This window comes from Balaenoptera musculus, chromosome 14 (genome assembly GCF_009873245.2).
Source record: "Balaenoptera musculus isolate JJ_BM4_2016_0621 chromosome 14, mBalMus1.pri.v3, whole genome shotgun sequence".
NCBI lineage: Eukaryota > Metazoa > Chordata > Mammalia > Artiodactyla > Balaenopteridae > Balaenoptera > Balaenoptera musculus.
The window spans coordinates 86,416,964-86,442,151 of record NC_045798.1 but is presented as its reverse complement, the minus strand read 5'-3'; the positions used below and the strand labels follow the sequence as shown (position 1 = coordinate 86,442,151).

Here is a 25,188-nt window from a genome sequence, read left to right as displayed (position 1 = left end):
TATTTCACTCCCTACCTGGTAAACCCCTGAACAAGATCAGGATGATAATACACCAAACATGGAGATAATTGTGAGGATTAAAGCAGACAAGGCATAGGTAAGATCCTTAGGAGGGTGCCCAATAACCAGTGCTTCACCATTATGGGGACAGGACTGCCTAAACACTGGAAACTGCAAACTACTCTCACAAAGATAAAAGAAGCAGCACACAAATGGTTCTCATCAAGCACTCATGACCAATAACAAAGTAAAAACCTATAACATACATAAAATAATTAATGGTTTCGCAAAGTTAGTGAACTTGACATAGAGGTATCATTTAACAGATCCTACCAGGGAACATTTGACTTATTCTTGTAAAAAGAAGACCATATACAAAGCAGAGTAAAAATCTTGGAGTTGAGAGGGGTTTTTGTCTCTTTTAGCCATTTCCCATATACTACACCCCAACCAAGTGGTCACCCTGGGTCAGCCTAAATAACTCTTTGTTCTCAGTTTCTAAACCGCTGGTCAGGTCACTTAAATTGCTATAGACAGCTCAGTTGTACTGAACTGACTTATACAAAAAAATAACTTTCACGATGATGGCAGGTTTTGCTTTTATTTGAGGGATAAGACATGATCTTCGAATTGCATAGAGTTAAAATAAAATCGCGCAATCTCTTCACATTTGACACAGGAATATTCTATGTCATAGAAACATATAAACCTTCATACACAAGCATATCTGAAAACTTCCTCATTCATTATAAAGACTGAATTGCTCATTAAATTCAATTAAGAGTATTTTAACTGTACACCGATGTCAAAGAATAGTTCACATGGAAAACAGAAACACAAAGGGAAGCACTCACCTGGATGAAAACACTCATTATTAATTGCTTCAGTGACTTGACATCACCTGTCTAGACCTGACACAGGAAGCAGAACGGAGCCTCTTACCACGATCAAAGTAACGAACATAAGCACCACCACAGAGGTGTCCCTGTGCCCTGTCTTTCTTCTGCTCGTTCCATCCCCAAGCAAACGTTCATTGCTTTCGGTCGCTATGTATTAGTTAGTACTTTCTAGAAATGTACACACGTGGAAACATGCAGTATGTACTTCTCTTCTGTCTGGCCTCTTTCTCTCAGCTTTATTTTGTGCGTCACTCCCGTTGCTCCAGGTGTAAATACTTTATTTTTACTGCCGAGTTGTAGAGTAGTATTCATTACGTGAATGTCACGTGTACCCACTGATATGGTAGGTAGATACGTCACTTTGTAAGAAACTGCCAAACTGTTTTCCAAAGTGGTTTGACCATTTTATGTTCCTAGTAGTTGTGCTTCAGAGTTCCCATTTCTCCAAATCATCACCAACATTCAGTGTGCTTAGTGCTTTAAACCTGAATTTCTCTAATGATGATTTGAGGACAGTTTCATGTGCTTATGTGCCATGCATTTATATTCTTTGGTGAAGTACCTGTTCAAATATTTTGACCCTTTTTTAGTTGGTTGGTTTCTTAAAACTGTGTTCTGAGAGCACTTTATATATTACAGATACAAATCCTTTATAAGAGTTATGATATATACATATTCTTTCCAGTCTGTGGTTTGTCTTTTCATTCTCTTCACAATGTCTTTTGAAGAAAAGTTAATAATTTACAAAGTTTTCAAGTTCTCCATTTATAACTTTTCAAGTTATGATTCTTTTCATTTATGAATCAGGCTTTTGATGTGCTGGTATCTAAGAAATCTTTGATAATCCATGATCACAAAGATTTTTCCCCTAAATTTTCTTTTAGAATTTATATAGTTTTAAGTTTTATATTTAGATTGAGTTCATTTTTGTATATGACATAATATATGGATCAAAGTTTATTTTGATTGCATATGGATAGCCAATTGTTCCAGCATTATGTATTGAAAAGATTAAACTGTCTTTGCTCTTCTGTCAAAGCTCAGCTGACCATGTAGGTGTGGGTTGTTTTGTAATCTCTATTCCATTCCACTGATGTATTTGTTTACCTTGATGAAAACACCAGAATGACTTGATTATTGAAGCTTTCTAATAAGTCATGAAGTCAGGTTGTATAAGTCAAGTTTGTTCGTCTTTCTCAAAGTTGTTTGATATTTCACTGTTGCATTTCTATATGAATTTAAAAATCAGCTTGTCAATTTCTTTAAAAAAAAGCTTGAGGGATTTGAAATGATCAATGTGAGAGGAAATAAAATCTTAAGAACATTGAGTCTTCCAATCCATGAACATGGGATATCGCTCTATTTAGGTCTTCTTTAATTTCTCTTGGCAATATTTTAAAGTTTCCAATGAAGAGGTTTTGCACATCCTCTGTTAAATCTATCTCTAAAGGTTGTTCCTTGGTCAAAAACAATGGACAAATACATGCATGAGTCTATTCTGCTCCCTTGATCTATCTGGAAATGTTTATGCCAATACAATACTGACATGACTATTGAAACTATATACTAAGACTTCAAATTAGGTAGCTTGAATCTTCCACTTTTAATATCATGAATCTAAGGGGTCAAACAATTTAAAGATTTTTTTCGTTAAGCAAATTCACAAATATATTCTGACGTCTCCTTATTCCATTCAAACGAAGTGTTTGAAAGTATGTTGGCATCAGACTCAGTGCTAACTGGTTTATTCTATTAGCCTTGGTAGACATCGTTAATCTATCCATTTTTCATGGATCTGGCAGGAATCTAGAGGGGTAACATTATGGAGTCATTGTCTGAGTCAGTGGTATAAATAAAAGGTCATCCAAGCTCCTCAAGGTTAATTTTCTTGGTGAGAAGGTTTAACATAAACACTTAAAAAACATGGTAAATGTATCAATCTTATTTCATTTAAACTTTTATGGCATTTTTATGTGACACAATTTAAACTTAAAAAAAAACACTTTTAAAGAATAATGTCATTTAGATTCTCTATAACTCTAATAATTTGAAGTTCATGTCAAGCTGACATTGTATTGCAATAAACTATCAATTGTCATTTCATGCTTAACTTGACAACACAACAGATTAAACTATGTAGTCTTAAGAAATTGTGAAAAATCTATAGGCTGACAGAGAAAAAATATAATGCTACCAAACTATGCTACATACTAAGCTACAACCACTAAGTAAAGGAAAGCTCAAGCATGTCTGGGCTCTTGATGGAAAAGAACTCTGTGTCAACTTACACAGACTACAGTTTATTCAATCTGTGCATAATAGTTAATTTGTAACTCAATTCTGTTACATGTTCAATACTATTGTTTGAATATGTTCATCGGTATCTCTTTTTTATCCAGAAACGATCATTTCTTCAGGAAATTTCAGGTAATTTCTTCAGGAAAATACACTTCAGAAATACAGAGGTAGCTCTTGTTTGTTAGTCTAAATATATAGCAAAATAAATCGATATATAAATAACTTCTAGATTGTAAAATTTGAAAGAAAATCTTAAAAATGCTAAACAAGAATTTCAGTTTCCTAATATTCGTTAACTGCATGAAATGAGATAGGTGCTACGTGAGAGGTGTACACACTTACTAAGGAAAAATTTTTGATGGAGTGATCAAACTGATTTGGTGCATTGGGAACAGTCCTTCTGAATTCTTTGTCATTCTAAAGCCAGAAGGATGAATAAACCTATGAGTGAGATATTAACTACTCTTGAATAATGCTGTCTGTAAGTCAACAGGGCTGCCTGCATATATCCTGCTGGTGAAATTTCCTTTCTGCCTGTTGCCCTCACATAAGAGTATACAGTAGTTTAAATTGTGTTCTTCATACTTCCCTTTTCAAGCGGTAATCTTGGCGAAAATAACCACTGAGGAATATTCTGCACCTGAGGTCCCCGTGACAGAAGAGTAAAAGGAAGCCAGAGGAGGGACACCAGCACCGGCATGGCTTATGGACAGAGAGAGGTGTCTTTTGTGTGTCAACAATCTGTCAGACGGGCCAAACCCTTCTCCTGGAAGCTCGCACCACATTCCTTTGGGCGGGCTGGTGGTCATTAAGCCGGCCAAGGCTCTTCAACTACATGTGAGGATTTGCTCCTGTGCCCTTGAATCAAGGGTCTCTGACAGGTGACCCTTTTACCAGATAAAAGTAAATCTTGGAGTGGACGATGTTTTGTGTCAGCCCCCTAGACAGTCTGTATTGCAGTGGGGAATTATTTACGCCATTTGGAACACTTTTGATACCTATCCCTTTCCAAGCTGATTGTAGTTTGGGTGGGCACTCTGTAGTAGAAAGGTAAACCATGTCAAAGAGGAATACATCAGAAAAACACAGATTTCAAATGGGCCCAACAAATCTGGCCTTGAAAAAAAAAAAAAAAGTTCTGTGTTGCTTAAATATTATAAATCCAGCATAAAAGCTAAGGGCCTAGACTGAGTTGTACGAAGCTGTTTGGCTTAGTACTGTTTGGCTAAGCTGTTTGAACTGACTTTGGTACTAAAGAATCATGTTTGATTTGTGCCACAGAGGCAGATAAACGCCAAAAAGACAGATGCCTCTGTCTGCGAGACATTGTCCTACGTGGTATAAAGTTAATAGCAAAGTAATAAGGAGCCTCTGGACCTGACATAAAATATAAAGTTGTGCCTGCTCGATGCAGGTTCATGATCGATCACCTGTAAACGCCTGTGATCACAGCATGACCGGGCCCTCGGCAGCGGGAAGAGGGAGCACGGCCACGCTGCCAACGGCGGCACCGGGGAGTCTGCTGACGCCCAGGGCCACGCCAGGGCGACACCATCTGCATGGCAACAGTTGGGGCATCAATAAGCTGAAACATGAAGAATCAGAAAACCCCACATGAACACACTTTACCACACATATTCCCAACCTGTCCAACACAGTAGCCAAGGATGACCGCCATCCACTGGGCTCTTCTGCCATCTCTTACACCGAAACTGTAAATCACTGGATTAAAAGAAAATGTGATCACAGGTTGCTACTACAAACTTAAAATAGAGTTTTATGTTTACCAAGTTTGAGTTTTCAACATTATATTAACATTGGATATTTCTTGACTCAATAATAATCCTTATCCCATACAGAAATTTGAATCATATAAACTTAAGATCCAAAAGGAATGGCTAGCATTAATTTTCACTGATCTTATAAATACCATAATGGGCATTAAAGCTCCTTGTAGCTAAGCACTAAATATAGCATATCAAGAATCAAAATGTACCATAAACAACATATTTCATGTATTTTACGTTTATGCCATTTTGAGTATAACTGCCAAACTCAACTATTCTCATGGAACCCAAGTAAAAGTCTAACAATGAGTTACAAATTCTGTTACCATATGATTTATTACCTAAACTAGAACACTTTTTAGGGTAAAAAGTGATTCTATTAATAGTTACAAGGAACATCACCAAAAATCAGCACTGTCCCAGGAGTATATAATTCAGAAGTTAAAGTAATTACTTATAAGACCTATTACAGCATATCAATAGGTAACCAACTTTAATAGATGTTTAAAACTTTTCATCCTTATGTGTTCCTAACCAAGGTATCTAGTTTATTTTGTTGAATCACCAAGAATGCCCATCATGAAAAAAAGGATTCGCTTCAATGTCCTTATCTGCTTAACTTGCCTCTTCACTGCTTTCCATTCTTTTTTTTTTTTAAAGATTTTTTTTTTTTTATGTGGACCATTTTTAAAGTCTTTATTGAATCTGTTACAATATTGCTTCTGTTTTATGTTTTGGTTTTTTGGCTGTGAGGCATGTGGGATCTTAGCTCCCCGACCAGGGATCGAACCCACACCCCCTGCATTGGAAGGCGAAGTCTTAACCACTGGACCGCCAGGGAAGTCCCGACTGCTTTCCATTCTTAATCGCAAAAATACCTGAAGCTGCATTGAGCTACAACCACATCTACTTGGTTCCAACTCGCAGAGGGATTGCTGGCTAGAGAGTCAGGTGGTTCCAGAGGCTGAGACAAAGATGGGAAGGCAGGGCTGTTGGTAAGCAGGTGAGAAGCAGCTAAAAGGTGGCGTGAGCAGGAAAGCAGACGGGGAGGGACCGACTGAGAGGAAGGCGGGCCCCCCAGCTTCACCCCAGCTCACGGACCACCCCCAAGGCAGGGCTCTGCCGCAGAGAAGCAGCTGGTGTGTCTGCACACCGGAGGCCAGACCCTGTTCTCCCCCTGCTTGACACGACTTTACAGGACACCTGATCCATAAGACACGCAGCAGGCTTACTTTATAAATACGTAAAAGCAGACGAATTAAAATCTTGTATTATTCAAGCACAATTTTCCGTAGACCCTCAAGTACACAGAGTTTACAAAAATCGGAAAGACAGGCAATCCAGGGCCAAGCACGAATGCGGGGGGCCCCCCTGGGCTGGCTGCCTCCTGAGCGGCAGGCCGAGGGCCGGGCGGCTGGACTGACCTGTATGCTGCCTGCGGTGCTTGGTGAGGGCGTGCCGGGTCCCGCCAGCAAAGCCACACAGGTCACACAGGAACGACTTCTCGCCTGTTGCAACAATAAACAGATGAGGGACTGCGGAGGTCACAGATCATTAAAACATATCTATCAAGGCTTTCAGGGTTACTAATTCCTCCAATCAAATGTTTCCATGTAAATATGTCAAATGGGAATGAAATTACCACTGCGGTTTATTGACTGTGATAAAATCTGAAAAGCACCACTGAACATAATTACATACTTGTCAGACCCATAAAAATTAGCTTTATTATCAATGGAATGGTTTTGTACAACTTCATTTCTGGTAGATGTCTTCCAGATGGGGCTGCTTTATGCACTTGAACAGTTTTTATGCATATCCTGATTTTTTTACAATTCCCATACATCTGGACTTTCTGAGCTGACTAAAGATTGCTTGGAACTGTTAATATACAGTATACATGATTCTGCTTAAATAAAACATACTGAATTTTCTAACAACTGAAGGATATTGAATCGGTTTTACCTGATTCTATCAGCATCTTCTTTAATAACTTCCTACTTAACGATAAGAATTAAACAGTTTCATTGAATATACTGAAGATCCCAAGGAACAATAAAATCTACATTACTCAATTCAGTGCTGTTTATGTTCCTCAAACTTTCATGGCACAAAAAAGGAAGTCTAGGGATTGCTAAAGAAATTGTATAAAAACTCCTATTATTCATCTTTAGTGATAACTCTTGACTGGAAAACTCTGCAACAATTAGAGTCAGATTTGGCAGACTTTGTTAAAAATGTTTAAATGTTCATTTTTAAAAACATTTTTACACAAGCTAACATTCTGCCCTACAGTTTATAAATGCAATCTCTCTCTATTCTACAGCGTATTTGTGCAATAAGTGCTGGCACCTAGGCAGTTTATCCCGTAAGGCTCCCAAAGAAGAGAAAAGGAGAATAAAAATGCTAACACCTTGGAGAGAGTCAGTGAAATTATAAAATACTTTTCAAAAATAAAACAAATCATTTTATCTATCTTTATCTACTTTACTCATGTGAATGTTTAATGCAACAAGTCTTTCAAGGGTTTTTGCCCACGTCAGCCTGCTTTGTTCTAAAATGTTTAGGCGTCTCACAACAGAAATTTAGCTTGAGGTGTTGTGGAAATGGTAATTGGCTTTTTAAGGTTAGAAAAAATATTAAATATAGGAAGGCAGAGTAACTACCGTAATCAGAAAGTCTTCCCTTTACCTGAGAGCAATACTAGCTTCTCTAATTTAAATGAACATATATTAATAAAGAGAGTTTTAACCAAATTATGTTTAATCTTATTTCCCAATGGTACATTAAAATGCTCATTATTATCATTTATAAAATAAAGCTGAATTTAAGTATTTTTCCTATCTTTACTTTCCTATTTTGGGGTTAAGTTCATTCCTTGGCATCATTATATCAATACAGAAAAAAAGAATAGAGTAGATGGGCTGCGAAGAATAAAGTTTAATTACAATCACTCATTTAATTATTTAATCAATTTGAAATATAACTCTTTCTAACTTGCTGTATTATCAATTAAATAACACTGAAAGTAGACTTTTTTTAAAATCCCAAAAGATAATTTGCTCGTTAATATTAACATACTATTCTGTGTTGAGACAAAATTGTTCTCTACAATTTATTCATCACCACAGCTTTGTGGGCATTAACCCCTTCGAGTGTGCGGAAATGTGTGTACTGTGGTCCACATACACACACACACACAAGATCACACACACCTATGCATCTGGTGGTGTGTGGCGGAGAAGAGATTGGTGCTATGCTACCCAGCCAGCAAAATACCTGATGAGGAAAGAGTATTCTTACTATTTCTGGACTCAAGCAGACTATGATTCCTTTCCCTCGTTTATGAACTTCTTCGCAATCTATATCTTTCTTGTAAGATATAAACATTGACAGACAAATCCTAATGAAATTTATATTTTTTACAGGTATATGTGCTGCATGTAATGAAATTTACATTTTTACAGGTATATGTGCTGCATGTATACACTAAGTTTTATTCCCTTTCCTATTTTAAGATATGTATAGGCACAAAGACAAAATTATCAATTTTCCATGTGATTTGGTTCTAGATATATTAGTGACCTTGATTTTTTGATGTGCAGGATTTTTATCTAGGATGTTAGTCTGCAATGTATTGTATGTCATATTTACCTTGGTGGCTTGATTTGTTTGTCACTCTAAATTCAATTTTCACTTGACCTTTTTTTTTTTTTTTTCCCAAGGGGGTAGGGGGAGTTAGGGTTGGATAGTGGACAATTGAGTATTTTTCAAGAAAAAAAATTTTAAGAAAAAACTAAATGTAATATACTCAATAAAAAGGGGGTTCACTTAACATGCCATATTTATATGATAGCAGAGATATAATAGGAGACTTTTCTTAACAACTTGAATTAGTTTCAAGTGTGCCATTTTGCTTTCAAATGTAGAAAGACACGGAAACCAATCCTTTATTTTCTATTAGAAAACAGCCACTGTCCCCTATCTCTCATTATGGTGCAGACTACAAGACCTAACAACAAAAATCCATATTATTGATCCAGCCAAGTCTCCACAATTATTCTTTAGAAGGAAACGCCGACGATAAATTACATCTGCACTGGCTTTTCATCTGCTGTTCGATATAAGTGATCTTTCAGGGCAGGCTGGAGACCTTAAATCGTCAACGCCCTTGTCAAGGAAGCTAAGGAGGCCTGGGCTTCCCACAAACTGCTTCAGAAGAACTTTTAACCTATAATTTCTAACAATAATACAGGATTCTTGGCAATCAGAAGAACATTTGGGAATGCTGATTAAAATTTATTTTTTCCTTGAAACAAAATACTTTCTGAGAGCTGTAAAGAGGAAGAAGACCACAAAACACCAAATAGCTCTCAGTAATCTCGCCACAGTGAGATAAGGCAAGCACTCGACTACACACTTGTAAGGAGTTTAGGGGCCCTCTGTCCTTAGATAATGAAAAGCATGTCATATACATTGAATAGAACCACAGGGCAGGTAGGAGAAATATATTCATGAAGGTCCAAACTGAGAGGTCTCAGGACCATGCCCAGCACAGATGTATTCTGTGTGCTGCTTTTACTATCAGTTGGTTTAAATTCCAAACAGTCCACTAAATGTTTTGATGTAAAATGTATGTGAATTTGTACTTTTTCAATTATCTAAAAAATTTATACTAGCTAAATTCAGTTTAGTCTCTTTGTAGTAATTTCAAAAACTCTTGGATCTGATAGTATTCTCTTAAGAGAAATATTAAATTGATTTAAAAAATGTCAAGTGGTACATAAAAACCAAGATTCGATAATGTTCAGAAACATTATGGCACTGAGTCCGTATCAGTAACAAATATAAGACAAGTTCTCTATGAAAATTTAATCTCCTCAAATGATCTTCTATAATGATCACACCTAAAAAGATATGTTTAAACACATACACATATATGTACCCACACGCAACATAAATCAGCTTTGGAATATGGAACTTATTTCATGTGAACACATGCCCGTGTGCACACGCACACACACATACAAATATTAGAATGTCACTTAAAAATTACGCTAAGCGTCATCAAAACACAAAGAAATGATGCCATACCTTTTAACATGTAATTACCACAATCTCAAACTCTTCAAACAGGGATTCCTTTCTACGGACTGCTGCTGAGACGACCACCCCCCACTACCACCACCACTGGGCCCAGGCGGACGGCACACCTGTGTGCGTCCTGTAGTGGTCCTTCATGGCGGAGGCCGTGAGGAAGGAGTAATGGCAGGTAGGCCAGGTACACTTGAATGGCTTCTCCCCCGTGTGGAGTTTCATGTGGTTGTTCAGGGCCCACTTCTCTGTGAAACTTCTATCACACAGGCGGCATGTAAACTTCCTGCATGGAGTGGAGAGAAAAGGATGCAAATATTACCCTCACGGGAGCACCTCGGGCCCAGACAGGTGCCGCTCCAGCCCTGCAGTGTGGCGAGTGCAGGGTGTCACGAGGAGAACTGCGGGCCTGGTCTGTCATGTCTGTATAACCAGGCATTGATTTTTCTGTCCAGGCCTGGCACTTCAGCCATTTATTCTCTGCTTTGCGGTTGGGCCCAACGGGTTTGAAAAATTCTGTTACAGTCCAGTCACCCCTGAGGCAAATGTGAGAATAGATTTCACCTGTACAGGCCTACACCACTTATCCAGGGCACGGGCTGTCAGAGCAAAGGCTAAATGAAAAGCTATCCGTACTAAACTACTCAGACACCCCTGCTCTCTGCCAGGCGGAGGCAGCTGGGGTCGGGCGGCACTCAGAGCCCAGCCCGCCCGCAACGGCACACACCACGCTGCTCCCTCGGAGGAGAGGCGCGCTCCAGGGGCGTCTCCTTTTTAACAACGTGTCCTCCTGGGTTACCACACGGGTACATAAAAAGTCCCCTTTGATAAGAATAAAAATAAGATTATAAATACAACTTTTCATAAAGTATGCCTTTGAGAAAAAGAAACCTCAATTATTTCCTGTATGGGATGAAAACTGAAAATAACAAATCAATACTCAACGTCAGAAAATATTTCAGCCCCACAGTTCCCAGTTAAAGATCTCTGAATACCTTTAATAATCCAGGCAATATGAACCATCAACAAAAAAACTTTAATACTTTCTCTGGTCGAGCTTCTGTCCCTTTTCACTTGCATTCAGGAAATCATCACTAAAATTTACTTTTTATTTCTAATACAATTTAGTTTAAAGCAATCCCTGTGACTAATAATGTCCAGCTAATTAATTCAGGATAATGAACAGTCAAATAAAAGCAAATTAAAACCCAATATTCAAAATTAAAATATTTTAATAAGTTGACAAGCACAATGCCACAAAAAAGACAGACTATGGCAGCTTGATTAGACTATCATAAGTTGGTCTACACTTTTAGCAAGTTAATACAATTTTAAAAATAAGATTATAATATCTGCGTTTTAAATTATGATATAAATAAGGAGATATAAAGAGTATACTCTTTACATAAACGTTTTTAACTAAAATTTTACAAACTTTCTTAGTCCCATAAGGGTAGAAAAAAATATTCCAAGCTCCAATTAATTAATTTTCTCATTTTGAGGCAAATGTGGATTACTTTAACAAATTAATCATTCAGGTTTCACAAATTCTTAATCGAATTATGAAATTAACTTCTATAAAAATCTCTCTTCATTTGTTATATGTAGTAATATTTTTATAACATTATATTTTAAATGCAACAGAAGTAAAAACTGCTAAATATTTAAGAAATGCCATATAAAATATCTTAAGTGCTTCATTAATATTAAAATTGCCAATTAATATGTTTATAGAATGTATGAGTAGAGAAACTATATTTACACCCCTCAACACAGACCAACTTTGAAATTACTGTATCATTTGATCATTGCTTACTGGTACTAGAGAATGACAAACATAACTAAATACTTCGAAATGCACTGTAAAAAAATATCATGTCCGTATATCTCTTTGACGGGTCTTCATGCATTTAACATTTCAAAACCATGACAGGGATCTTATTTCCAAGATAAATTCCCCTATCTACTTATTTCTTCATGTATTTATTGTGGATCTAACCTTCTCCTAAAAGAAATAAATAAGGAGGTTAAGTAGATGCTATCTTTTAACAAATAGTTACTCCGGACTGTATTACAACTTTATGAATGACAAAATAAATCCCTCATTTTTAAATCTTCCACGATGTACATTTAACAAAATTACATCTATGAAACCTCAATATATGTACTCTATTATTCATACATAATAAAAATGTTAAACTAGAGCTTAGAGCCTGTCATGAAATGACAAAAGCCAGATAACAAAGAACTAAGGCCACCGCTTGACTTTCAGAAAACCTCACGTGTTTTACAATTTGCTTTATGAAAATAAGTGCATGCACTGGTACTTTGAAAAGAATCTGAAATGTTACCAATGTAAAGTGTCCTTATAAAGACTAAGACCTACTCATCAGTGGGGGGTTTCCTGGAACTGCACAATTCTGAGCCTCAAACACTGTAAACTATCTGCCACCATGCAACGAGTAAGGACGACGTCCATCCAAGGGATCCGCTCTCCTGGGGGCCTTCAGGAAGCCACCTGGATGTGTCACTAGGACAGAGCCTAAGTGAAAATGTGCAGTTCTGCTCTGCCACGAGAACCCAAGAAGGAAAGGCATCACTGTGTATTCTTCATGTACTTCAGAAAGACCTGAACACCCACTATACCACAAACACTGTTCGAGACGGTAGAAACAAAGAGGGAAAAGAGTCAGATTTGGCTCTCAAGAAAATCACAGGCTCCTACGTGAGGAAAATCCTTCACAAAGATAACCTCAATGCCAGGAAAAAACGTAAAAGGCCATCATAAATTTAAAAGAAGAAGCAATTAATGGGACAGGGCGGATTAAAGAAGGTTTCCCAGAGATGGCATTTAATTTAGATGTTGGAAAACAGGTGGAAATGCAGAGCCAGCAGGGAGGACGGGTAAGGGGCAGTGTGGGGAGAGGCAGAGAGATGGGAGCTCCAGGCCCCGACAGGCTGTGTCAACTGTGGCTCTATCGGCTGCTGCCCCTCAACTGGGGATGGCCGTCCAGTTTCCCATGCATCAGTGAAGCCCCGGGACCTACATTAGACTGGGTTAAATGATATAAATGCTTTTCTATCCCCACATGGTGGTCTTCCATCAGAAACTTCTTGTTTAACTGAATTGACAATATATTAAAAAGAGATCTATTTGGCATAAAATTCGCTAGTCATCTCTCCTTTTGTGCAGGGAGTTACAAAGTCAGTCAGTTGAAGGATGTACAACGAGTGACAATCACGTAAAAGTACAACCTAAAAGGGCAAACAAGATAAGCACACAACAGTATGATGGTGTTTGGCTCACCGTATATCCTACGGCCCATAAAAGTGCCTGGTACCCAGAGCTGTTCCGTAAATAACTTTGGACCAATGGGATGAAGGGAACTGGTGGTGAAGAGTCTCGTTCCTTACGTAATTTCACCAGACTCAGAGTCGGAATGTGAGATCTGTACACAACAGCAACAGCGGTCATTCAGGCTGCCCAGGGCCCGCGATCCTCATGCTGTTTGGTCTTTTCTCCTTCCTCAGCATTTGTGTTTATTTTATAAATGTCAATATTTCAAACATACAGAAAATGACAGAGATGCATATCTACCACCAAGGCTTATGTACCCAGATGATAATATCCATGTTTGCCATATTTGTTTCATATCCTTTCTCTGGTATTCTAAACATTTTAAATTAATTTTTAAAATTTAAATATTTATGAACTGAACTAAAAAGAAAAATGGTACGGCAGGCCATAGCACAGGGACAGCAAAGGTGCTAAGGAGAAGGCCACGTCTGGGGGAGAGCAGGTGGAGGTCCACATCATTTCCGCTCTGATGTAATCGAGCTACTTTATAACGTTTGATAAAAAGTTCAAAATGCCAAATAGTGCTATGGACTTGTAATGAAAAAGGGCAGTTTGTCCCCTCCCCTTTCCTCAGTCTGCACTAGATGTTTCTACTGTATATAAAGTGATCTTAGAAGGTTTCAAAAGAAAAAAAAAAAATCAGAAGCAAAATAAATTAAAATGGTATCAGACTTCTCAACAGCAAAGCAGGAATTAGAAGACAATGTAGCAATGGTTTGACCATTTTGTGGGCAATGATCTTAAACACAGAATGTTCTGCGTCGTCGCACCTTTGAGTGGTTCCTACCAAGAGGTGTTGTCATTACAAAGTTCCTGTCTTCCAGGGATTATTATCCAGTTTTTCGCTAAAACTTCTGGAATAAAACCCATTTTCGTGTGGGTAACTGTCATATGAAAGTTAAGAGTTATATGATCAATGGTACTATCTTAATAGATACTTCTGCCTTAGACTGTGTTAGAGCAATTGTCTGTTTATGAATGCCTAAAGGGCAGATAAGTTTTGTCAAAATATATAACACTTCTATTTTGAGTTGCGCCCCTAACTTTATCTTTCCATATTACTACACAAGGTAAGTATCCTAACAAGAGAGTCTATACTCCTCTTGTTCAAATTATACTTTTAAATGTTATTTAAAAATTTTAAACCCTATTAGGTGGCTTATTCAGTCAATTTATTAGCAAATTAATAAAAAATCTGCACACATCCCACTTACATATGAAGATAGAAGTACTTTGATACTTCGATGCTTTATTACTTTATGATTTTTGAAATACAGTAAGAATTGTCACTAGTATATTTTTATGTTCTTTTCTAATCTCTCCAATTCAGAATAATTTAGAATACAGTTGCTTTAGTGATGCATTTTAGAGCTGTAGATAGCCTTTGCCTTTCTCCCGGAAAGCCCAGTCTGGGTTAACATGATTGAGAAACTCAGGCTCAAGTACAGACATGTTTAAAAAAAAAAAAAAAAAAAAAGTATCCCCATTAAGATGTAAACAAACTTAAATATCCATCAGCTGGGGAGTAGAAAAATAATGAGTTTAATCATAAAATGGAATATCATAATGAAGTTAAAATGAATCAATGAGCTACATTTATCAGCATGGGTTAAACAATCTCAAAAATGTAACTGCATTGAAACAAAGCAAGTTAAGCATAGAAATATTAAATATAAACATATGAGGTCCACATGCAAAAACATGCATGACATCATAATTTGTGAATACTGCTCGTTTCTGAGAAGAGGGGTAAGGCATGCATATGGGGCTAGAGAGCTAACTACAGTTGTACATTTTTGTTGTTTTTAAAAGGAATACAAAGTAAACAAGGTCATAGGTTAACATCTTAAAAAGTGCTTTCATTGTTTTTGAAAAATTTCACAGTTCAAAGTGAATATTATAATTAAGTAATCCAAAAATTCTTTTCTACATGTCACGTCAAGTTAATAAATCATACAAATTCATATCTGCAAAAAAAACAGCAATGAGCAAGATCTGCTACAAATGAAATGAGCTAAACTTTATTAAAACATTAAATAATCATGCAGTTATTATCTTTCAAAACTCTGAAACAAAGGTGCTGACTGATTCAAAATGACTACTTTAACAGTAAACTGATGTTGCAAAACCTTAACTGACAGGTATTGCTGGTCTTTATGAATAAACACAGAACTGAAAACAATACAAGGCTTGTATGATTCCTAGCAAAACAGTCCAATTTACTAATGAATCTGTTTCAACAATTTCTAAGTTACTCAGATACTACCAATATGCAGGCTGTTTCTTTGGGATAACAGCCTCCTTTTAAAATTATTATAATTTAATAATTACATAATAATACACTAAGAGATGAAACAAAAATAGAATATGATGGGGTCTTTGCCCAGTAGGGCTACCTTACAAATTTCTGCTGAGCTGCAAATAAAACTGAAAAACAATCACTTTCTTGAACAAAGAAGCACATAAAAGGCATATAAAGACAACCACTAAAGAGCAACTTCAATCTCAGTTAATTCACATGAGTCTTAACGCTGAAAAAGTATCCAAAAGATAACAAAGCAAAAGGAAGTTCAAGAAATTCTGCCATGGTAACAAATCCAATACCTATACGCATCGGAACTGTGAGATGCCTATACTGTTTCTGGCCTAGGAAACATCTGAGGAAAAACATACAGTACTGTTTTTAGACTTAAGCTACTTATTCATGTAAAACAGGCACTAAATCCACATTAATTACCCCAATATTACTCCAAAGTAATCCTGTTCATCTTAGTTTTATGAGGTTTCAAGTACTATATATATATATATGTTTAAATAAAATATGCAACTTTAAACTGCATGGGAAGTAAGAATCTCTGTTTTCTCTAAACTGAAAATTGAAAAGGTACACTGACAGGTAAAGGTACACTGACAGGTGAGTAATAACAAGGAATACACTCGGGGTTCCTCTGACCACCTCCTTCCAAATACTTGTGTGTGCGTACTAGATCCAAAAAAAACCTGACTCAATGAGTGAAGTCATATCCTGAAACCAAAAATATATAACACTAATATCCAGATTATTTAAATCAGGCTGGACTCTTGAGAGTGACCTGTTCCTGATTATATATAAAACATGAGCATGATTTATATCAAGAAGCCACAAAGACCTAAGATTAGAAAGGTTTCATTTACTGAATTCAACTCTTCAGAATCAAGTGTGGCTTACAGATGAAAGCTGGAAACCTCCTGTGAGGGCTTTTATACAGCACGCAAGGGAGCCTGCTACTTAAGCCAAGAGTCTTGAGTGCATTTTTTTGCCCTGAACAGGTGATAATTAGCCTAATTAACAGGCTAGATCCTTGTTAACTAGTTGGAAAAGAAATTTAACCTCATTCTTGCTGAAGCCATCATTTTAAAACCTTTTAAGGTATTTTTCAGATTCCAGAGGCTGTGAAATATGTTTTCTGGCCCTTTCAGTTCTTTCCAAAGGTTGCAAAGTTTTGTGTCAAAGTTACTTCTGGGAGGAGCATTGGCCGAATATTAATCCCTGGTTGCCTTAGTCTACTAAGAACCAAGAGAATGACTCATTCCAAAGAAAAACATTCAAGGATTACAAGGGCCATGCCCTCAAGATTGAATTCATCCTTCAAAATCTCATTCCCATGAAATTTTTCTTTGTCAAAGAGACCATAAACTCTGGCCTACCCCAGACCATCCTATCAAATTTGACTGGAACTGTGCCCGTTCCACTGCATGTGCTGTATCCAAAACTCCTCAGCACAACAGGGGTTAGGAAAGGCTCTGTGTAAAAGACAGTAAATATTTTCTACTCGGTGGGCCCTCAGGTCTTCGATGCAACTTCTCAACTCCGCCTTGGTAGCACAGAAGTAGCCGTGGACAGTACATAAACAAGTAAGCGTGGCTGTGTTCCAATAAAACTTTATTTACGAAAACAGGCAGTGGGCCTGATCTGGCCTGCAGATGGTAGTCGGCCAATCCCTGGCTTAGGTGAGGTCGCATCCCCCCACCTGCACCCCCCAAAAGCACCCTGATCTGTACAGGGTAAAAGAATCCGAACCAAGCACTGCTGGCAAACAAAGGTCCACTAAGCCCCTTCGCAGGGTTTGAGAAGTTGGTTCAGTCCTGAAATAGTTCATGTTTCCTGCAGGGCTTTCAAACGCCAACATGAGAAGAACAGGTGGAAGGAATTATACTGCATATGAGACCCATTCAGTGCAGGCTGCCCTGTTCTTTTCAAACTACCCCCTTTCAAGTGTGTCACAGAGCTGGAGGGCTTGCAAAGTTGAAATAATTTTAACTAACCATAGAAGTCAAGTCCTGGAGAACAAGACGTATATTAAATTGCCACAATCCTCTAGTCTGGACTAAATGAAATTTTATCGCTTCAGGTTAGGTAAGAAAACACTGGATTTACGCAAGGAAGGTTAAAACAGCAGTTACAAATAAAGGACTAATGTTACTGTTTAAAGACCATATAAAGAGAATTTCTTTTAAATCATTGCTCTTACTGATATAAATAATTTGAGCTAAAATGACAAAATGCATTTCAAACCCCATCTACACATTCATCCCAAATGTCTTGACTGATGTTCAGTCTTTGGACATTTATAACACAAGCCTAACAATCTTCAAATTATAATAGCTCAGATACTTCTATATCAATTGATCAGTTTTTAAAAAAGTATGTATTGGAATCTACTGTGTGTCTAGCAATGATTCATGCATGTACAGACCTGTAAGTGAAGCAAAGACACATACGCCTCCCCAAAAGGAGCCTGTGCCTCAATGGCAGACACTAATGTCAGTGAGATAATTAGAACAAAAGCTCACCACATTTTGTTGGACTTTTTAAAAAAGCTTTTTGAAAAGATGTTTAGAAAAAGCATCGGTGAATATAGAGTGAAGCAGCTGGAAAGGCTTCATGGATGAGGTGGGGCTTCAGGAGAGTCGGAAAGGACAGAGCAGACTCCAGTAACAAGGGCAGCAGGCAGTGACCAGCCTGGAGGAGGGCCCGGCAGAGGTGGGGAAGGTGGTGTGTGTGTGAGCCCTGAGCTGATCACGGTAGGGGAGGGAGTGGGGAGCAGGCTGCAGAGAGGGGGAAATAAAGTTGCATCCTTTAAGCTGAGTCAGACTGAAATGGCCCTGATAAAAAGACAGAGAAATCTGACTTTGATATGACAAAAGGAACCACCAATCTATTTTTTGTTTTTCTTTTCCCCCTCTCCGATCTCCCTTCCATTGTTTGTTTTTCACAATTATTTGACTATAATTTTCTAAGGAGCTAAATGTGGCTTTATCCTTCACAAGTGCCCATGATCAAAAAGATACAGTACACTTGTATACAAGCCACAAATATGTACATGTCTGGGAAAAAAACCTACCGTAACAATGTGCACATCTGAGATTCATGACAAACTCATTTATACACTGGGACACATAACACGTAATCTTACAAACAGCATGTCAGCACTAACAAAGACTGCTATGTGTCAAGCTATATACCTACGGATGCTATAAAAATGTTATTTCAGAGCTCAGAACCTCACAGACTGTACCAGTTGCATGTCAATGGAAAAAGGTTTTACTAAGTTTTCTGATGCTACCCTTGCCATTTCCAGTATTAACTGTATTAGAATGAATTGGTTGGTAAATATGAATAAGATAGATTTTACCAGTAAGAACAAAAAACAGGCTTATAGAAAGAAGCACGAATTTAAAAATCAACTACAAAATCCCCTAAAGTTATTTTCTTTTAATTTTTAATATGTTAACATTAAACACAACTGATATATTAATGGAAGCTGAGTACAAACAAAAACGTCTGTCCCAATTCAGACAATCTGTCACAGTCCCACTCATCAAGAAACTACGATTTGTAAGGATTTTATAAAAGTCATAAGGTCTTCACACCATGGTGTTATATTATTATGCCAAAAAATGTGTCATTCACATTACTATATGAAGCTTTACTAGGACAAATATACATTGTAAAGAACATCAGGCATCTGTATAGAATGGATGATTCCAATCCTCTTTTGCTAATAAAGCTGACACTTTCATATGAATAAAACTGCTCAGTTCCTGGCATGCCATTGACTCAGAAATAATATTTGGGGTCACATATTCATGCTGTTGGGGAAAGAGAAGTTAATAAGTGTCTGGCCTTGGGCAGCCTCTCTGAGCCTCAGTAGGACCATGTAATTTTTATTCCTGGTGTGTATTCACGTCAATATTTCTAAAACTACTGAGCACAAGACATCATTTTATATTACAGTGTAGATCACTGGTGTTCTATGAATAGTAAATCATGAGAATTATCTATTAGTTCACAATTGTTTAAAACAGCAATAATAAGAAAGTCATAGTTTCCTACTTGGATTCCTTACGGCAATCCTTGTCAGCTCCAACTCTCCAATGAAGAACTATCAGAGTATTTTAAAAAGAGCAGTAGTTTTCTTAACAAAATTAATAAGCCGAAGACAACAAGGCTGATCATAAGCAGTGCTTGGGTTACACCCCTAACGTAGGAGATTTAAATCTGTTAATACTACAGCACCGTTAGAACCAGCAACTGACACCAGCGTACGTAATTCTCTAAATATTAACATTAGTTAAGGGGCAGTGGACCACCACTATATCCAAAATGCGACTTCATACAGGACTCAAGTACACAGTAGGTTAAATGGAAATGAACAAAATAGTATTTCTCTCTACCAATTTAAATTCACCTTCGATATATGTATAAAAAATTATATTTTTTTCCTAAAAAATATTCTTGTACAATAATACTGGAACGTGTTCCACAGACCCGTGCATCTTACATACTAGCAAATATGGGATGTTTACACTCTATCCTGTAGGTCCTTATGTATCTACTTTGGAAACAGAATTTCTAGACATTTGAATAGACTTGCCAGATTTAGAAAGGGCTGTCCACCCTGATGGTGACTGCGTGATTTGCTGAAGCAGGAAAGGCAGCCTTTCCAAACTTAGGTATTTCATTGTCCTGGCCTTTGTCATCATCTCGGCCTTCTAGCATGTCAGGATGATCTAGGGAACCATTTGAGCTCAAGGTAAGATTAGCTAGAAGGGTTGAGATGTATTGCCCAGTAATCTCAGAGTTCAGTACGAAATTGACCCCTTCTGAGACCTTAGTCCGAAGAGCAGCAGTTACAGTACACTTCTAGAGTAAATGTCTTGGAGCATTTGTGCACTGGAGCGTCACCAAGACATGATGTGAGTTCAGAAGATGAATTCAGCGTAAATACTGCAGAGCCTGATATAGATCATCACCTGCTTTATTTACATCACAATATTCTGACATTCATGTATGTAGAAAGATCATGTTGTAAGGGATTTGATCTGTTCTTTTCTAAATCGTAAGTTCAAGGGAAAGTGCTAAAATTGGATTAACATAAAAAACAAGTTTTTAAAGAGTTTTAAAGTTATTGTGATTCAACTGAGAGTAAGTAGTTAAATACTAAGTAAGTAGTTAAATACTAGTAGTCTCTCCACCATTTCTCACACATGTCCACCATGCAATGGGTGTGAAGTAGCCTGCAATGAAACAGGAGTAAAACAATAGAAAGTGCATACATATATGAGGTACATTTGGGTGGAAACAACCTCCTAAATGCAGGGCAAAGCAATTAATTTAGCTTCCTTTCAATACAAAAGAGTATTATTTACTTAAAAAGTTGGATGTGTACAGCTATAGAATTCTTTTCTGCAAAATAGATTTGTGGATTTCATCTACTTCTCATATATTCTAAATTATTTTGAAAAGATAAATTCAGATAGGCATCTATAAACACTGCATATAGATCATTTATACTAATTTTTCAAATCTTCAACACCTCAAACAAAAGACTATGTGGAATAACATCATCTATTATGTACCTTCCAGCATTCAAAATATTAAACTAACTTTCTTTCTAATATAATTAAGTGCATAAGCAAAAACAACTGGAAGGGGGCTTCCCTGGTGGTGCAGTGGTTGAGAATCTGCCTGCCAATGCAGAGGATGCGGGTTCGAGCACTGGTCTGGGAAAGATCCCACATGCCACGGAGCAACTAAGTCCGTGAGCCACAGCTACTGAGCCTGCGCGTCTGGAGCCCGTGTTCCGCAACGGGAGAGGCCCGCGCACCGCAATGAAGAGTGGCCCCCACTCGCCCCAACTGGAGAAAGCCCTCGCACAGAAACGAAGACCCAACACAGCCAAAAATAAATAAATAAACAAATTTAAAAAAACAAAAAACAAAAAAAACACAAACAACTGGAAGGATGTAGGTGATAAAATATATTTATACTTGGAGCAACTATAGTGTTAGGGAAGCTAAAATACAGAATTAACTGAAGCTATCAAAATAACGTTAACAACAAAAAAAGACTTTTCAATTATGGGCTGGGAAGGTATAAAAATGAAAGTCGAAAAGGTTGCTAGTTTAGACTTTATGATACAAAGAAAACAAAACTGCTCAACTCTCTGTATCACTACTATATTTTTTATTAAAGATTCTTCAGACTGAAATACATGGAGATGAATTGAAGTCCAAGAATTATTTCACGTAAGGCAGTAACAAGGAGGCTTTTGGCCAAGTGGGAGCCGCGGTGAAGGTGCCGTGAGGGTCAGATCTCCCCAGGCATCAGGCGGGGACAGCAGAGTCCAGGGGACACAGTATTCGAGCGAAGGCACCTAGAAAGGGTGCAGCGAGAGGAGCCAAGTGTGCCCAGCAGGCAGGGACTGCAGACAGCCTGTTCTCCTGTAATTCAGCCACATCCTGCGTCCTGCCAAGCCTGGCACACAGGTGTCTTCAATCAATGTCAGATGCAGCCCAAGAGCAAGACCTGACCTACCCAGGCCAGCAGCCGATCGCAAACGTTCCCTTGGCCTGAGAACATGAGAGTCTCGTGATCTTCAGCAGTCCCCTCTCCTGGTTCCTCCTTGCCTTCTGCAGACTGGATGAGCCATCCGCACTCCTTTGGTGACCCGTACTCTGATGACATCCTCGTTTATATCTGAGGTCTAGTCGGTATTTAGCTGCCCACACAACGTCTCCACTGGGATAGCCGGCAGGCTTCTCGAATGTCCCGCGTCTAAACCTGGCTCCCGATCTCCCCCAACGGAACCTGCCCTTGACAGTGGTTTTGCCCGTTAGTTAATGACGTGACTTCATTTCCCCCTTTTCCCTTCACTGTTCATGCCCAAACCTTGGTGTGATCCATTACTCTTTACCTCATCCAATCCACTGGTAAATCCTGTGGGCTGGACTTTTCAGATATATTCAGAGTCTGGACACTTCTATCTACCTCTGTTGCTACCACTGGGGTCCAACTCACCGTGCTCTCACGTCAGGATCATCACGAGAATGTCCAACAGAGCTCCCAGCCTCCGCCATCACCACCCCCTCCCTTCCTGCCGTTCAGTCTATTCTCTGCATACTGCAAACAGCGATTCTGCTATAGCATAAGTCAGACCGTGCCAGGCCTCTGTTAAATACCCTCCAATCTCACACAGAAGAAAAAAACCAAAGTCCTGGCAGAGTCCTCTGGAGCCTGACATGGCCTGAGCTGCCATCACGTCCTCCTTCCCACGCTGTGCACACCCCAGGCACAGCGGCCTCTTGGCAGTCCTGGGCCACGCCCCACACAATCGTCTTCAGGACACTTGAGCACTTTTCCCTCTGCCTGAAAGACTCACGGGGCCTCTCTCCTACCCGCAATCAGGTCTAGATCACTTGTCACCTTCTCTCTGACAGAGGCTCCCCTTGCCACCTATGGAGAGCTGAAATACCCCACCCAGCACTCCTGGCTCTTCCCTCTTTTCCGTTACTATATCATCACTATTTTAATACTGGCATATACTGGACTTTCAGTTTTGTTTGTTGAATTTCTCCCCACACTGGTATGTAAGCTCGTGACAGCAGAACGTTTGCCTGCTTTATTTTCTGCTATATCCCCAGGGTCCAATACAGGGTTTAGCACATAGTAGGTACCCAGTAAATAACTGCTCAAATGATGAATTAATTAAATATTGTAAAGGGACAAAATTTACAGAATTAAGTTTATTTTAATATGCAACATATCAAAAATACACACACACACCACACATACACATATGTATGAATAGACAAATAGAAACAGTAGGGACAGATTCACTGTGAATAGTAGTAACCTTGGGTGGGAACTAAGATTTGGCTGAGGAAGCCTGGAGGAAGAGGAAGGGCATCAATTTGGGAAAAGGGAACTTTTACTTAGCACTTTATATACTACTGTATTAAAAATATTTACCAACACACATTCCATTTTTTAAATATATATATGTAAGCAAACAGAGTTTTAAAAGCATAATTCAAAACAAACAGGTTTAGCCAAAATAAATTTTGAAGTAAAATTTAAAAGAATCACTCATTTTATCCACCACTGGCTTGTCTATGCCACACTGACATACAATGTTGTTGATACATAGCTGAAACAATCAGAGTACTACTGAGAGAAACAAGAGTTGAGCTACTTATTGAGGCAGTGTAAAATCAGATCTCTAAAAAGAAAGACATTTTTTTCTTCTCAATTTTTAAAGTCAAAAACCTCACTATAGGGGCTTCCCTGGTGGTGCAGTGGTTGGGAGTCAGCCTGCCAATGCAGGGGACACGGGTTCAAGCCCTGGTCTGGGAAGATCCCACATGCCGCGGAGCAACTAGGCCCGTGAGCCACAACTACTGAGCCTGAGCGTCTGGAGCCTGTGCTCCGCAACAAGAGAGGCCGCGATAGTGAGAGGCCCGCGCACCGCGATGAAGAGTGGCCCCCGCTCTCCGCAACTGGAGAAAGCCCTCGCACAGAAACGAAGACCCAACACAGCCAAAAATAGAAATAAAAAAAAAAAAAAAAAAAAAAAAAACCTCACTATATTTGTATTCACATAGTTCAGACATCAGTGTTCAATGATTTTATAAGCCTACACTGTGACTACCATACAGCTGACAGCTAATCAGAGATGCTGTTCACTGTAACTGAAGCATCTTCTGTTTGCCATGAGTAACCACACAGTCACAGTTCTGGAAGAGATAGTTCTAGGTATTCAATAATAAAAAGATATTATCACATTTTTGAGACAGTCAGAGCAGCTCTCACTAAAGACCTACCCTTATTCTACGTTTCGTTTAATTCTCTGTTACACAAGAGTCCTGATCTTATTGCGGCTTATGTGCCACTCACAAGTTGACTCCACACCACCTCACGCATATTGACTTTTGAACTGTTTACTACTTTCATTTACGTACATTCCCTAAAAGACCCAAAACAATTCAGGGACATTAGATTTTCAACTTCTTGATATCTTTCACAGTAGTAAGGGCAGGAAAGTGATGTATTAAGAAACATTTATAACATTTAATAATCATATATAACTAAAATTTATTGAAGGCTCAAAATATGGCAAGAAGTATTCTGATAAATGACTTTCCCAATGACATGTTTAAAACTGCAAACAAAGCTGCTTGAAGGAGGCCATGCCACAGAAGTGAAACAGCCGCCTTGACACCAACTTAGCTGAGACATCAGTGCCTTGGTTGTTCTTTTAGCCTGAATTTCTACACATGTCACATGCAATGGAGTTCAAATAAAATACTTCCAAACTATGTCCCAACAATAAAACCCTACAAGTCTAATTTCAATTAAATTTCCACTTAGTCTGGTCCTAAGGATGTGTTCCCAAAGACCCAAATCCATGAAGCGATGCCACCAAAGGCT

General features: G+C 38.3%; 1 protein-coding gene across 1 annotated transcript in view; it reads right to left on the bottom strand.

The window, feature by feature from the left end:
• Nucleotides 1-25,188, bottom strand: part of ZNF407 (zinc finger protein 407) — a 417,355-nt gene that overhangs the window by 174,064 nt on the left and 218,103 nt on the right. The window contains exons 5-6 of the mRNA XM_036823222.1: nucleotides 10,198-10,364; nucleotides 6,409-6,492 (exon numbers count right to left, since the gene is read on the bottom strand). Of these exons, the coding sequence (XP_036679117.1) occupies nucleotides 6,409-6,492; nucleotides 10,198-10,364 (251 nt within the window). The remainder of the gene's footprint in view (nucleotides 1-6,408; nucleotides 6,493-10,197; nucleotides 10,365-25,188) is intronic.